A 15,457-nucleotide genomic window follows, 5' to 3' on the forward strand; every position below is an offset into this window, starting at 1 on the left:
ATCCATTGTGCAGCACTTTGGACGCATGACTTGAAGAATAGTTTAGATTTTGAAGATGTTAAATTTCACTTGTTCTAGGGATTGTGATATGGATGTGGACTCGATCATTGGTGGGGATATGGTTTGGGATAGAGACTTTGCATATGAACAACTTCGTATTTTGGCAATCAATATGGCAACTTCTGCTACTTGAATATTATGTAGCCTTTAGGCTTGTTTATCCTTTTCCATACCATAAAAGGAACCTCTTTATCTCTCACAGTCATAATATATTAAAAAAAATTTAAAACATAAAAGCCTAGGAGTTATAATTTTAATCAATTGTTGTTTCATTATTAGATTGCTTGTCACAAGTTTTGCTAAAATTTTCTGCTTCAAGTTATCACTTGTTGGTGTCTCTGTTCTTGTTAGGGAGGCAATTTACAGATTTTCTGAAACCATATTGGTTTGCAGCAGCTTGACCCCAGTCATAAGAAAGGTATCTTGGCCTAGAGTTGACATCAGGACATCTCATACCATTACATACATATACACACATGTAGAATCTATATTTAGAAAGCATCTCTCGATGCACACTCCTCGTAGAACAGCAAATTTCTACTCGATTACATCAACATACCAGAGTTGATACCTGTCGAGATACATTTACCAAGGTAAATCAGCAAACAGGTACATACATTTTTTTTCTTCCAGCAGTATTGAAAACATTCTTGATTCAACAGTCAGGGTCGGCCCAAACCTTAGGCGACTGAGGCGGTCGCCTAAGGCCTTGGCTCAAAGAAGGCCTCAAAGACAAAACAGAAAGAAAAAGGGCCCTCCTTAGTGAGTTCACCTTAGGCCGGCCTATTGTAGAAAAGGCCTCAAAGACAAAACAGAAAGAAAAAAGACCTCTCTTAGTGAGTTCGCCTTAGGCCCCCAAATGCATTGGGCTGCTCCTGTAACAGTCGCAAGCATATGCTGGCCTAAGCTCATGTGTTTGATACTGGAGGCATGACAACTCATTTTTGAATAAATGAATCATAAGTCAGGAAGAACATGCACAAAAACACAATTTTAGCAACACACATAGAGATCGATAATTGCCAAAATTTATAAATACTTAATCAAAGTTCTTCGTATACAACTGCAAGTAACCGAACCTAACTGCAGTGCTGCATCAAATTTACAGACAAATACATATGAAAAAAAAAAGTAAAACATGGAGAACAGAATTCACCAGCAAATGACAGATTTCCTCCCAACAAAACAAAGAAAAATTGTTTCAGCAATGCACATCAAAGCTCTGCAGTATCCAAGCGGATTTAAAATGTTGCTTTGATTCTGAGATCAGGTGTACGAAGTACCGTACAGTTCTATATACAGTGGTATTATGGTGCCTTTCCCTATAAAGCAAAACATAAAGAACATCATGTAAGTAAAAAAATATAAACAAGAAAGAAAGAACAAAAAAAAAACAAAAAAATAATAGTAATAATAACACAAGCTTTGATATTAGAATCTGCTTCTATTATTTGGTCTTCATGGACTAGGAACAGGCATACAGACCTTTCTGATATAAAAGAAGGATTAAACAGCCTGTCAATGAAATAAAACTATGAGCATCTCATAGTTCTCCAGGAGGGCCTATATAGAAGACTTATTTCTAGTAGAGGGATGGCCACTTCGGCATGCAGAAAAAGCCCCCATGATTGGTCCTATTTAATGGGAATATAAAGACTATAACCATTGACACATGAAAACCAAACAACGAAAGGAAAAAATGGAAATTTAAAGTTTCATGTTCTGTATCGTATTCTTATCTGCTTTACCTTCTATTTACCTTTCTCTGATGAAAAAAGACACTGCAATATGTTGAACGATGGAGCAGTGGTGCAGAGATCAGTTGCTTGATGAGGCAAAGCTTTCAAAACACTAAAGAAATATAATAAAAGAATGGGTCAAATGCAATGCTCTGTTTGACAGCCAACTGACTTTTCTAGTCTGAAAGCATTTCTTGCAAGTCTGGAACTTCAGATCTGATGAAGAGGTTATACTCCTGGTCTGTTCCATTCAGTGAGCCCCCTAGAGGTGTATTTTCTCCATAATCAAAGTCCCTCCAATCCGACTCCTCATCAGTAGAAGGATTGTCTGTCGGTTCCCCAATACTTCTAGTTGAATTAGACTTCCCATTTTCAATTCCAATCTTTGACTGAATGTGATAGGTAGTTGCTGATTCTTTCTTGGAATTTTCACATATACATGTTGAAGGGTTTTCATGAAATTCTCCTCTACCAGGTCTAACCTCATTGGGCTCCCCCATGAATCCCTTTTGACAAGTGCGGACCTTGGATGCAAACGCTTCCCAGGCCATGCAGGTTCGGTTCAGAAACACAGAGTACAGTTTCTTAGCATTTGGTCTTATGGTTCTCCTATGTCCAAAATATCTCCTACAGATTGAGCATATCCTAGCAGGTGAATGGAGTTGTTCTTCATTATCCAATGTAAGCACAATGAAAATGGAGACTTACCTCCGACCAGCCAACATCCTAGCCATGTTCCCGTTGTTGTTTGTTACAAATACATCGCTGCCGTCGCATACAATGAAGTCAAGGGCAGCCATGCGAGATGAGAATGCTGCAAATGGTGCCAACTCCACCTTGCTTGCTAAAGTTTCTTTCGAGTGAAAGTTAGGAAAGACTGCCTTCAGAGGTGCCAATGTCTCCTCTCCCCCATAGACCTCACCAGATGCCACATAGATGTGAACATCTTTGCCAAACCCCAGTGCTCTCAGCAAAAGGCCTACCTCCTCAGGTGTCAATGGGCATTTCCCATGCCTGCGTTCCTTGTCCGAGTTGCTTGTCTGCAGACATATTATTAAAGCAACTAGTTTCATCCAGATAGAGAGGTAATAATTCTTGAATAACACCTTCACCAACAAAAGGAGTACTGCTGGCCTTACATGCAAGGTTTTCCACCTCTTGCGTATGGCACCCAATTCTGTCCTTTCCTTTTCTCCTCCTCCATAATAGCACCCAGAGAAGGCAAGCATATCAGGTTCAAATCTGCCACAACAGAAATTTTCATTTATCACATGACATTCTATAATCTTTATTGAATCCTTGGCTGCATAGAAGTTTTAGAGGACCCGATTGCATATCATGGTAATGGACCAATAAGTATCTGAAGAAAAAAGGTTCTTCCACAAGTAGCTCCACTATTTTATGGATAATAGTAACGCAACACGTAACACTAGTTTCTCATTTCTCTGACAAAGTTGAGTAATTTAATACATGTGCATATTGTCATTTAGTTTAAATAGGGAAGAAAAATTTTATCATACAATCACCTCTTTGTCATAGATTTTGTAGAGCAATTTCACAAAATTTTTCACAAGAGCAAAAATTTCACAAATGTTGACTCCTAAATGTAAAGGGAATGAGAAGGAATGAGCATGTGATGCTCTCTGTGTGAATAACTAAATACTGGAAAGGAACATCAGGTGGGGTATGGCTCATAATTTTCTTCAAAACTGTAATTTCTTGACAGCAGATGATTCTTTTGATTATTAATAGTATAATATATAAAATTGAAAGAATTGTCAAAATGGAGAAACATAATAGAGGAGAAAAAGAATAAATGGAAGAAAAAGAAAAGTCAAGCGATATAGTGGTGGAAGAAAGATATGCGAAGAAGTTTGTTTGAAGGTATAGGAAATTTTAGAGTCAGAAGATTCACTGTTTGCAAGCAAGGGTAGGAGCAAGGAAAGGTTGACGGTCAGGAAAGTGCAAAAGAACCTTTCATCTTACGCTGGAAAAAACATGACATGGTTGACTCAAAAAATTCAACTTGCCTCAGTCAACTTTTTTTCACAATATCAAGGGAAAGGTAAAAGTATGGCTCAGATACCAGCATTTACAAGTGGAACTCAGCAAACTATATATCTTCAGATTCTAGATCTTTTGATGCTAAAACTATATATACCTAAGAAGACTGGCGAAGGGACTAGAGCAAAATAGAGAATGAAAGGAGAATGAGGCAATGATGGATTAAATGTTGTTCACAAGTAATATTTGGTGCAGGGAATGGAAACAGGATCATAACCTGTGAAATGGCTCCAATATCATTGTGTAGCAATCTCTGTTTCTAAGTGCAGAGCAACTAAATCATTTGAATAACTATGCCACAAATCTATGTTGAACTACTAGCTTAGGTCAACTCGTGACCACATCAAAAACTTACCTCAGGTGAAGGGCAATAAAGTGCTTGCTTCTTGCCTTCATTCTCCGAATCAGCCTATCGCCCATTTCCTGTATAGGATCTGTAAATCTAAGGGCATGATAATTAACTCTACATCTCAGTTTTTGAAGATTAGTCTCCAACTTGTTTGAAAGCCTGTAGTCGAACTTCGTTAGCTGAACAATCTGCATCATCATGAGAGAAAAAATGTTGGTTTTGCATGCATGCATAGGTCCAAATAAGCAGGTACTTCTTTACCATAGGATACATTTAGACAGAAGAAATTGGGAAACCATACAGCAGTGACTAAATCTAAGTAAGGATTGAGAACAACATCAAAGTAAATCCTCAATTACAATAGCATTGCAACATGAAAAAAAAAGGACATTAATCACATACATTTGTATTCTTGATGTCTATTATTGTATCTGAGAAAACCCTATTTTCTGTAATAAGACTTTGAAATAATAAAGAGTTGCACCTTTAGAAGTTTAGCATAAAACACTCGCTCAGCCTTAACCAATAGCCATATTCCATATTACAAGGTTTAGGCGTTTAGCCTTATGGAGCAGTAATGTGATTTACTAAAATTTGAAAAATGCATGAAGACTGGGTCTCAACTTAACAACACCCACAATACATGTAAACTTTAACTACAGTTAAAAAATATAAACAAGTCTCAAGAAGTATCACTTCAAACAAGTAATCTTCGATCATATTTAAGCACGTACCCAAAATCAGTTTGAGCAGCAATTCTAAATTGAAAAAGCTTTTAAATCTCATAATTATTCTGAAACTGACATAATATGGCAAATGTAACAACTTAATACAAAATAAGTTCAATATATTCTGGTATACTGTTTCTTCATATGCTGCTCAAAATTTTCACTCAATTACTCAGATGCCCCATACGACTGCAGAGATCAGCTCAAATTCCAATTACCCATAAAACATACAATCATGCCTCTTTGCAAACAATATATAAGACTGGTCATAACCCATCCAGTGGGATGAGGGTATGCATCCAACAGCGGTAAAAGAAATAGCCAGACCATGTGGTCTAGTATATGCTCATCCTACAAAATTTCCAACAAGAATATATCATGCATCATCTATGATGTTGGTTCAGCCTATGTAAAATAAGATTTAAAGTAGACCATAGTATCATACTCATATGACGAAGCATGAGTTGAGTCCATGGATATATCAAGTTTTCAAATTTCAACCAAATTGCCACTAGTTCTTTGAGATAAGTTTTCCAAAAAATATTCTATTGGAATCATAGGGAAAATATTAAAACATTATGTGCCGTTGATCAACCACCTCTCCCCCACTTATCTATTATTGATTTTTATCTTCCAAACTCTATTTCAGCGATCTCAACTTGATTGTCAATTAATCTCAAACTTTTCAGTCTAACTGTGTATTTGCACATGGCTATATAGCAATACAAGAAAAGGTCCACCTTATCTACTAATTGACCAGAATATCGTAATGTTCATAGAGAGCCTAGATATTATGGATAAAAGATGCCAGTCACAAGAAATGACAATAACTTATTCCATTTATGTTCATGATAGAATGTTTTCTGCAAGAAAAAAAAAACAATTATGCTCATGATAGGACATCAGCTAGCTGATCTGGAAGAAGCTTGCCATGGAGAAAAATGTTGCTATTAAATTTGAATACCATTGGAGAAACAAATCACAAGATTTTGAAATACAAAATAATTATTAGTATCATCCTTAAATAAGTGCATCCCCTTGGGATACTGGGATGCATCCATCAAACTTATTGCGGATCTATCTCATAAAATTTACCAAACAGAAAGCCAACATTATGACAATGCAACTTACAGTAAAGATTTGTCAGGTCTGATACTTCATTAATCCAGAACATGAGTAAAGAAAACCTAATATTTTATAGAGATACACACATACAGCTTGCATTTTTATCTGTTTCTCATAATAAAGCTAAAATATTAGGAAGGCAATGAAACGGATATGACAAACTGACATCAAAGAAACTAAAAGCAAGAATCAGAATTTATATACTACAGAGCTAAAAACTCACATGCTTTTTCAAAAGAACAGGTAAGACTCGAGTTTCATAGCATGTTGGTGCACACTTCCTTGGAACACGCATTGTGTAAGGGGTTCCAATTACTTTTCCACCCTTTTTGGGGAGCTGTTTTATAATTTTAACATCCTTTGAGAGAGAGGATATGAACCAGTCAACATCGAAGATTTCAGCAAAATCACTGCACAATAGAATCATAAACAAATGCACAAAATGTATTCAGTGTACATGTTTGATGACTTGTTTTATCAGTGCTTCATTTGTTTCAGAAGCTAGAATGAACAGTATTTGGAGCATACCTAGCATCCTTCCAGAATGATTTCTGATCCAGCTTAGGAACCACAAGCGTCGCATTCAAAATGCGCGCTGCAACAACAGCATCTGTTATCTGAAACAACCAGAAGTAGCAGCAAATTTTCCATCAGTAATCTTATGCTTATGTTTTGGATATTGACCAAATGGAAGAGCAGAACAAGAACTAAACCAGAGTATTTTGGTGATGGCTAATATGAAATATAAAAACCATTTAGGACTCTAGCCAGTCCTCCATTTTTACACTGGCATAAAGCATAGAAGGTAGGACTGATTAGTGCCCAACCTTAGAGGCTATCCCCAGGGCGAATAGATGATCCAAGAGAACCAGGGTTAAACAAAAGGCAATGGAGAAAGGATCCAAGAGTATCACCGATGGTGAATTGATTTATCTCAGAGCACCACATTCAAATGAGAAGGATGAGGCTGATGGTGTCCAAAAATGTTTAGGAAAAAGGTTTGAAGCAAAACATTCCTTCTTACCGGTAACCAGAATGACTAAATTTTGTGACTCTTTTCCATTATTTGCCAAAAATGGCATTATTAAGTTTGCCTTCAACGAATTATGGATCATTATATTGATTGCACATTCAAACAAATTATGCTAAAAAAAAACTTCTATACGAACTACATTTGCACCACGAGTGTTGCTGTATGAATAAGACAAAATGCTGTTCACCTCATTTTGACCACATTCCAAATAATAACAATGACCATTAACTCATGAAGGAGAGCTAGTTCTCCAAAGAGGACCCTAAAAGGCAAACTATACATAAAGTGAGACAAATAAGTGATAGAGTTTAAAATGATCATAAATATCATCCATGATGAGTTCAAATTTCAAAAAAACTTATGTTAATGGAAACTGTAAATAAGTAACTACCAATTGGAACAAGACAGAAAATCTTAAAACATTAGGCCTAACACCCCAAAACTGAAAAACAAAATATTTCAGTTTCAGTCAGAACTGCTCCAAAAACGGGCACAAGTTTGGAAGTTTGAGGTGAAACTGACTTATGTGGTCAACTTTATTTGAGCTATTTATGCCAATTTTGTTTATATTTTCTTTAGAAGAATCATATCGTTATTCAAGGTAGTTCCATGAGATTTGAAAAGCTTTTGGGAGCACCAGTACATTCCAAAAGATTTAGAGAAAGAGTTAAAAAAAAAGATATTTTAAAAAATATTTTTTTACTGTCTCCAAAGGTCTCAAAAAATATGCATAACTTTAAATTGACTTCTTATTACTTTGTTGACTTATTAGAAATTCTTCTTTTTTTTGTTATTTGATTTTTAGTTTAAATTATTTATATATATCAAGACTGTCTAAATTGGATCTGAATCACCAAAAATGCCGAAGATGAATAAATTGAAAGTTGAAACTCGTTATACCGGAGAAACCAAAACCATATTTTCAATGTTTACTTTTAGCTTATAGGTACATTTTATAAGTGTAATTTCAATTTTACTCAAAGTAGACCTCATTACATAATTTTCAGTACATTTTTATTCATTACAAAACACAAAAATACAAATTATTTAATTGAAAACAAGTATGGAGTTTACCATCGAGCTCATGTTCGGACGGAATCGTCCCTTGCCACTTAAGGGGACAGGGTTCAATTACAGTTGGAGTCAACCCCAAGGGTAGGGTGGGTAAAGGATAGTAAAGGTAGTGATTAGCTCCTCCTAACCTTAAAAAAAAAGCCAGATTGTGAACCTATTAATATAGTCAATGCGATCAAATAGTGAAATACTAGATCATCCAATCTGAAATACCTACTGAACTACTGAATACTTCATAAAAATGCTCACCGTAAACCTGAAGCAAAGATGAGGTAAAAACTTCCAAGACAAGTAACAAAAATTTATGAATTTATCAAATTATCTCATGCAGTAATATCTATCTTGCTTCACCTTTTTAGAATAGCATGATATGGTTCTCAAGGTTAAGGCACATTATAGTTCAAAGACAGAATGACTTGTGGATCTGAACCAGCATGTTTCACAAGAAACAAAGTGAGGCTAAACATGCTCACTTGACAATCCTGATTAAAATGAAAAAAATACATAACACGTCCGCAGATAATCCTGAATAAAATAAAAAACAATATATAACAAGTTATGCATGAAAGGATTTTTCTTTTTTTCTTTTTTTTGTTGGAGGGGTGGGGGGGAGGTTGGGGGTAAAATGCATGAAAGACCTTTTAAACAGAGTAATTGTAGCAATAGACTGCCATAGACTGAAATGGACAGCAAACAAATTTTAAGGAAATGATTGCCAATGAAGGATCTATGTTGCTCCAATTGAGAATTCTTCAAACAATGATGATATAGTCATGTATAGATGACACAGGATTCCAATGATGACTTAGTAATATCAGGTAATTTGGTGATGCATTCAGATGGATTCCTAAAGAAAAGGAAAAGCAGGCATAAGCAGGAGCATCTGCAAATAGAAGTAGTGCACATGATCTGTCATAGAACTGGGAGGATTGAAGTAGAAGAATGTACTAAAAAGTTGACTCTGCCACGAAAGGATTCCATGATGTCGAAAAAGATAGAGATTCAGAGCTTCTGAAAAAGATGTGATAAAAAAGCCTAATATAATGTTACAATGTAATTTGAGGCAGAAGGTTTGTAACATTATACAGAGCACTTAATGATCATGTCAGTAATAGGAATTAAGATCAATTAAAATCAAATCTATCACTGAATTTAACTTCATGGGCAAGGCAGACATTGTGGCCACTTCCATATTGGAGGATCTTGCGAGGATTGCTAGGAGGGCAACATCAAAAAGAAGTGAGTAAAAAAAGCAAGAAAGCAGCTAGCAACTACAAGAAACATGTTTCCCATGATTATAGTACACTGCCAGAAATCTGTCTCATATCAAAACAGTGATGTTGATCAATGTCTTCCTCTTTGCCTTTAAGAGCATCAGTAATCCAATCTGGGACAGAGATGGAAATATCTTAATTTTTTAAGTAAAAGGATGGTGTAATGATGTGGAGATATAATTTATATTATCAAACTGCAAATACAATCAGTAATTCAAAGGTCAAGTTCCAACGAACTTATCATAGATCGTTCAACAAGGTCAAATTCTTTTCCCATAGAAACTTCAAAGCCATAGCTGGTTTGGTCAAACATCACCAAATTCATGGTCCCGATCGGACTAGTTTCAGTGAAAAGTTCCCATGGAATTCCAATTGAATCAAAATTATCCCACATAAAATACAAAAAAAAAAAAAAAAAATTGATAGAAATGTATTAACACCAGAACAATATCTCACCCCTGTTCGCTGCTGGTTTAATCCTCCACTAGTCGCGATCATCAAATACCGATTGGGTTGAGTGATGGCTTCCTCTTCTGTAAAATAGAAGAAATTAACCAACTACAATGACGCGAAACAAATACCAGTTTGCTTAGAAAGAAGTATAATCAAATAGGATAAAAATGAATCAATAGTATGATTTAAAACCAAAAATTCAACCAACACAAAACATAAACCTCAAAATCATCAATTTCCAAGTAATCTGTGCATTCCATTACAATTTTCCAGCAAAACAACACCAAACCAAATAAAAAGCTAACACATACTCGCAAACTCACTGCTCGCATTGCTGCATCCGTAGAAGTATTTGGCCTGCTTCGAACCCCAGAGATCACTCACCGGACTCCCCCCTCCACTCTATATATATGTATATAAAAATTTAAATAAAAATCCCAGCTGAACAAACTGTCAGCCATGGACGCATTGAGATCAATCGAGATGATGAACAAAAATACGAACCGGAACACGAAATGGATCCGCAGCAACCACATTCCTCTGCAGCTCCACCGGATTCTTGAGCAAACCGAAAATGGCAATGAGAAACTCGAACAAAGAAAAGAGATTAAGGGAGAGAACGGATGGAGAGAATACCAGGAGGGAGGGGAGGTGGGAGCAGCGGTGGCAGAAGAGAGGATGGGGGAAGGATGGGTGGTCGGGGAGGGGCGGGGCGAGGAGTGAGAGGAAGGCGAAGACGACGAGGAGGAGGAGCGCGGCGGTGGAGAGGACGTAGGTCGGCGGCACCGCCGGGATCACCCACCGCTCGGGGTGGCGCCGCCGCTGCAGCCCCATGTCTTCCTTTCTTCCTTTCGTTATTTAGAAAACTCTCTCGTTCAAATATAAGCACGACGACGACGACGACGACGACGACCAACTCTCGTTCTCCGGCGACAACGATTCCATTGGAAAAGAGGAGATCTCGAAGGAACCGCGACTCGGGGAGCGAAAAATATACAGGGGGGAAGTACAGTCTGGTGGTTGTTTTATTCGTTGGGTTGGGGGTTAAAAGGTGGCAACGAGGTGGCGGGGAAATTGTGACGATGATGGTTGAGATAGGGGAGGGAATGGATGGACACATGATCGGTGCACCAATCTCGAGACAAGATTGAGATGAGTTCTTGTCCTCCTGGATAAGGGCGTTGTCGGAATAGTGGTCTGGATCATGGAGGGAGGGATGGCCAGTTTTAGTTGGAGGTTGCCCGACTTTTAAAGCAAGATCATTTCATTTGTGAGGAGCTGACTTGTGGTTTAGACGGTGTCTTGTGCTTTTGTGAAGGTTTGGTGATCATTTCAACGTCTCTACGGACTTTGGGATCATCGCCGCCTTCACCGACGTCACTCTCATCGTCGTCAAGCACGGAGAAGTCCATCCCCGGAAAAAGCCACTAAGCTCGAGCTCAGCATGCCTCGAAGCCCTTACCAAAGGCGTCAGCCGCAGTCTCTAAAGCCTTCTTCTAGAACTCCTTCAAAGTGTGGTACTCTTCAACCGCTTTTGCAACCCTCGCCTCAGCATGAAAGGCCTGCTCGATGGCCTCGGTAGCCGTCGGTCTGCCTCATTAGCCCGCTATTCAGCCTCTTAGGCCCTCTGCTCGACCTGAGCTAGCTTCGCAAAAAGATCTGCCACATTCTGATCGGCGGCTTTGAGGGCCTTCTTGGTTATGGATATCTGCGCCTCCTTCACCTCTGCCTGGATCTGCATGGCCGAGGTGCGGGCTTCTGCTGACCTGGACTCATCCTTGACGTACTTGGCCTTCACCTCGTCTGTCATGGTCTTCACTTCAGCCAGTTTAACCCGCTTTACGGTCGCTTTCCATTGCTCCTCGAGCGTCAAAATATGCTTTGAGAGCTTCTCGGCCAACCGCTGCATCTCGCTGACTAGTGACTATATGGGCATGCTAAAAAGGGAAATGAGATCAGTAACCAAAGTGAAGGTTAGAAACTATATGCACTAAATGCTAACAATGACATTTTGGTCTTGCAAGTAAACTAAACGCCAATTCTAAAACTTAGCAACGTTCCCTTAATTAAATATTTAATCACTCAATACGAGATGTTCCCTTGGAGCTTTAAACATTGTTCCAGTTCTCAAAGTGTCCCCATAACACTAGATGCATTACGGATCACCTAGTTGTTGTCTACAATATTTATCAAATTAATTGATAAATAATAAGTTTGTTTGGGATTTGTTGAACCTTTCTCAAGCTACCATCAGCCAAAACTTTCTCAATGCATTATAAATTCACAAAGTCCAAACAGCACAAACTTTTGCGCAGCCAACCTCAGTGCAATTCACAGCAACTCCATTGACCACCCAAACTTGTTGGCTGGTCAAGTTTATATACTTCTTAGCAAAAGCAAACTAATAATTTTATAAAATTTTATAATAATAACAAGTTTATACACTCACACATCCATGCCTTAGTAGGTGTTAAGAATTATAAAATGGTCTGATAGTATGTCCATCTCCATCATCCATGCTCTCCTTGGAACGTTATTCATAAGGAAACTTGGAAAAGATGAGTGAGAGATTATTCTTGAAGCAAAGAATTATCCACCAAATATTCGAGAAATGGTAAACAAAGCAGTGCTGTTAGGATAAGTAGTTCATTCAAAAAACTTTATTCTCTTAATTATAATTTTATTTCTATCTATTTGCTAAATGCACTAGAAAGAAGGATTTGTCCTTGTAATAAAGCCCAAATGATTATAAATATCGATGCTTTCACTTACCTCTCTGCTATTAAAGATAAATTAATAAACATATTCAATGGAATAAAGTATGTAGAAGGGATAACAACTGGGGCAGGCTTCGATGGCTACGAGGGTTGTTGATTGGCTGCAGAGGTGGGGCCCAGGGGGGCAGGAGCCGTGTCATATGAACAAGCCGACGAGATTTGTCTGCAGTCTTTTGGACTGCTTCCTCGGAAAAGAAAGCAGCGGGCGGTGCAAGGAAAGACGAGCGGGTCTTCATCTAATTGACCGTGATGCTCTCTCATCTGCAAGGCTCCATTTGGATGCCTCTGGCCAGGCTGATACTTCCACCTTGGTTTGTGCTTTTCTTCTCTTTTTTTTTTTTTTTCTTCGTTAAGACACTAAAAAAAAAAAGGATGAGGAGAACCTCACCCGCATAGATAGAATATTTTTTACTCATATTTTTTTCATTTATAACAGAGCTCCACCAATATGGCAACCCTATCTTCGTGTGAGTACGTCACACCAGCACCACCTAAGTACCGGCAGACTAGATAACGACTCTGGTTCGTACTTTTCTTCCCACACTTTTCAGACCTATATCATATCCAGCAATGAACAGGGTGGTACAATTAGGAGTGGTTATTTATAGTTTGATCCATAATTATTTCATTTTAAGCATATTTGAATTTGATATAAATAAATTTGAATCATAAATAAATTAACTTGTTTAAGATTCCTTTATTAAATAGATTAGATTTTAGATTTAGACCAATTATGACATGTTTAACCCCTTTTGATCAATTTAAAATTGTATCGGTTATGATCTGATCAATTTTAACTCATTGAAGACTTGTTTAATAACGTATTTTACTTATTTTATCTTGTTTAATTTAACCTGCTTAACCACTTTAACTTGTTTATCTTGTTTAACCTAATTCAATCTGTTTAATAAATGAGATATGTAAGTCAGATTGAGTCGCTTGTTACTTGGCCCAATTGGCCGTAGGCCCAAGCTCCTTTGTAGTGTGGGGTTTAGGCCCTCTCAGTCAAGGTTTTCATCTTGTCCGAGATCTTGGCCAAGATCTCGACCTATGTCGGTATTGAGCATCTCCCGACATGATATATCAATCAAGATTACGATATCATATCGATCGAGATTACGATATTTTGATTCGAAAATATCAATCAAGAACTTGGAAATCTTGCTTCCGTCCAAATTTGGTCCCTTACCATTCTAGTCGATATAAATTGAGACCTTAGCTCATCTCTAGCTCATCAAGATAATGGATATATTGATATTTAAAAAAAACTAATCTCTAGCTCATGGTTGAATGAGATATTCAATCTCTCAATCATGACCATTTTTGTTTTGCACAAGAATAATGATTAGTAAGGCCTCATATACATATCATGGTGATATCGCAGCATGCCATATATCATAGCCCTATATTGATTAATAAAAGGAGTGCCATATGGATTTATTATCCTAGTCTAACTTAAGCTTGTAGACTGTGAGTTTATGACAAGTGGTATCAAAGCGAGGCCCAATATGCATTACAACCTTTATTAATCATGCGGTCTCCTAAGTGGCTTGGTTATAGTTCTTGGAAGAGTGGACACCTATAGAGATATAGTGAAATGTGGCTTTTGGAGAGCGGGTTCTTGGGCTAGAACGCACGTTGCACTCAAAAAATTTAACTTGGCACGGAGCTTCATTGAAGAGTATTGCATTGAACTCGAGGAGAGCTAAAATTGGCTCACACCTAAAGGGAGAGAATTTTTAGGATCATGCGTGAGATCGTGTGAAATAATTAGTGGAAGGTTGATGGTTTGGCATAGACTGAATCCAAAATGGTTTAAGCTTCTAAATTAAATTGGGTTCTAACTTATGCCTCCTCTTTCTTGAACTCGGAGTCCATACTATGGCTCTTGAAAAGTTGGTTCTTAGGCTGGAGAAGTAACACATGTTAAACTTCGAAAAGTAACTGGGTGTAGAGCTTGATTAGAGAGTGGTAGAGTGGATTCGAGGAGGTGTTGAAATGGGTGTGAAATTGAGAGGTTCGCGCCTACTCTGGCTTTCGCGAGACATACAAGAAACGATAATAAATCTCATCGTTAAATCATTTAAATTTTAATAGTTTGCAAACCCCGAGATATTACTACTATGAAGGATAAACAAAGATCAAAAGTTCTGATTCAAATGGGAAGAATGCTGAGGATCATGTACGAGATTTAGTACCATACATGAAATAATTAGTGGGAGATAGATGGATTGACATAGATAATTGAACCCAAGACTTAGTGGCTTTAACTTTTTAAGTTAATTGAATTCCCATTGTACCACCCTGTCAAAAGCCCCTCTCAAGCATGTACTTGCAGGCTAGGAGTTTGCTCATGCAAGTTTGATGATCCTTAGAAACCTTGATGCCGTACATAATTTACCAAGCTGAGAGGTTCTTATGTTCTTGACCCACTATAATCACCTTTTCCAGCTTGGTAGAGCTTTGATCACAGTGATGGCTCAGGAAGCTTGTTTATCAACCATTGTATAAGCTTGGTTATAATGGAGTAGGCCTTGAGGAAAGTCAAAAAGAGAGGAGTTTTCACAGGAAGAGCGGGGATTCGAAGATTGGAGCTTGGGAAGAGAGCAGGAGGGAACCAAACCAAAAAATGGTTGAGAAAAAAAAAAAGATTTTCTTGTTTGGGAATACAGGCATATAGTTGAGACTCTGATCCTTTAACCAACTTCACTGTTACTAAAAGTTCAGGTAGGCTACCTGAAATCTGCTTATCTTTAGATCAGGACATTAAAGGGATGAACC

General features: G+C 37.7%; 1 protein-coding gene across 3 annotated transcripts; it reads right to left on the bottom strand.

Annotated features, from left to right (window-relative positions):
• Positions 1-826: 826 nt before the first annotated feature.
• LOC103708736 (O-fucosyltransferase 16-like) lies at positions 827-10,797 on the bottom strand. 3 transcript variants are annotated; one of them, XM_039123850.1, is made up of 11 exons: positions 10,536-10,797; positions 10,404-10,457; positions 10,211-10,301; positions 9,903-9,979; positions 6,594-6,682; positions 6,289-6,475; positions 4,219-4,400; positions 2,939-3,041; positions 2,508-2,839; positions 1,809-2,426; positions 1,255-1,382 (listed from the first exon to the last, which is right to left on the bottom strand). In XM_039123850.1, exons 1-10 carry the CDS (start codon positions 10,731-10,733, stop codon positions 1,976-1,978), a joined length of 1,764 nt encoding a protein of 587 aa, XP_038979778.1. In that variant the 5' UTR covers positions 10,734-10,797; the 3' UTR covers positions 1,255-1,382; positions 1,809-1,975. The 3 variants fall into 3 exon arrangements, with proteins under 3 accessions (XP_038979779.1, XP_038979778.1, XP_038979776.1); XM_039123848.1 differs by having other exon boundaries at positions 10,404-10,797; XM_039123851.1 differs by lacking the exon at positions 1,809-2,426 and having other exon boundaries at positions 827-1,382; positions 10,404-10,797.
• Between the last annotated feature and the right edge of the window lie 4,660 nt (positions 10,798-15,457).

Source organism: Phoenix dactylifera, chromosome 2 (assembly GCF_009389715.1).
Source record: "Phoenix dactylifera cultivar Barhee BC4 chromosome 2, palm_55x_up_171113_PBpolish2nd_filt_p, whole genome shotgun sequence".
Classification (NCBI taxonomy): domain Eukaryota; kingdom Viridiplantae; phylum Streptophyta; class Magnoliopsida; order Arecales; family Arecaceae; genus Phoenix; species Phoenix dactylifera.

Bases quoted from the DNA above. Each gene is read 5' to 3' on its own strand.
- LOC103708736 (XM_039123848.1), bottom strand. From the start codon at position 10,733: ATGGGGCTGCAGCGGCGGCGCCACCCCGAGCGGTGGGTGATCCCGGCG. The intron at 10,302-10,403 runs GTTCGTATTTTT...ACATATATATAG, and splicing joins CGGATCCATTTCGTGTTCCG to AGTGGAGGGGGGAGTCCGGT. The intron at 6,476-6,593 runs GTATGCTCCAAA...TCTATTGTGCAG, and splicing joins TCATTCTGGAAGGATGCTAG to TGATTTTGCTGAAATCTTCG.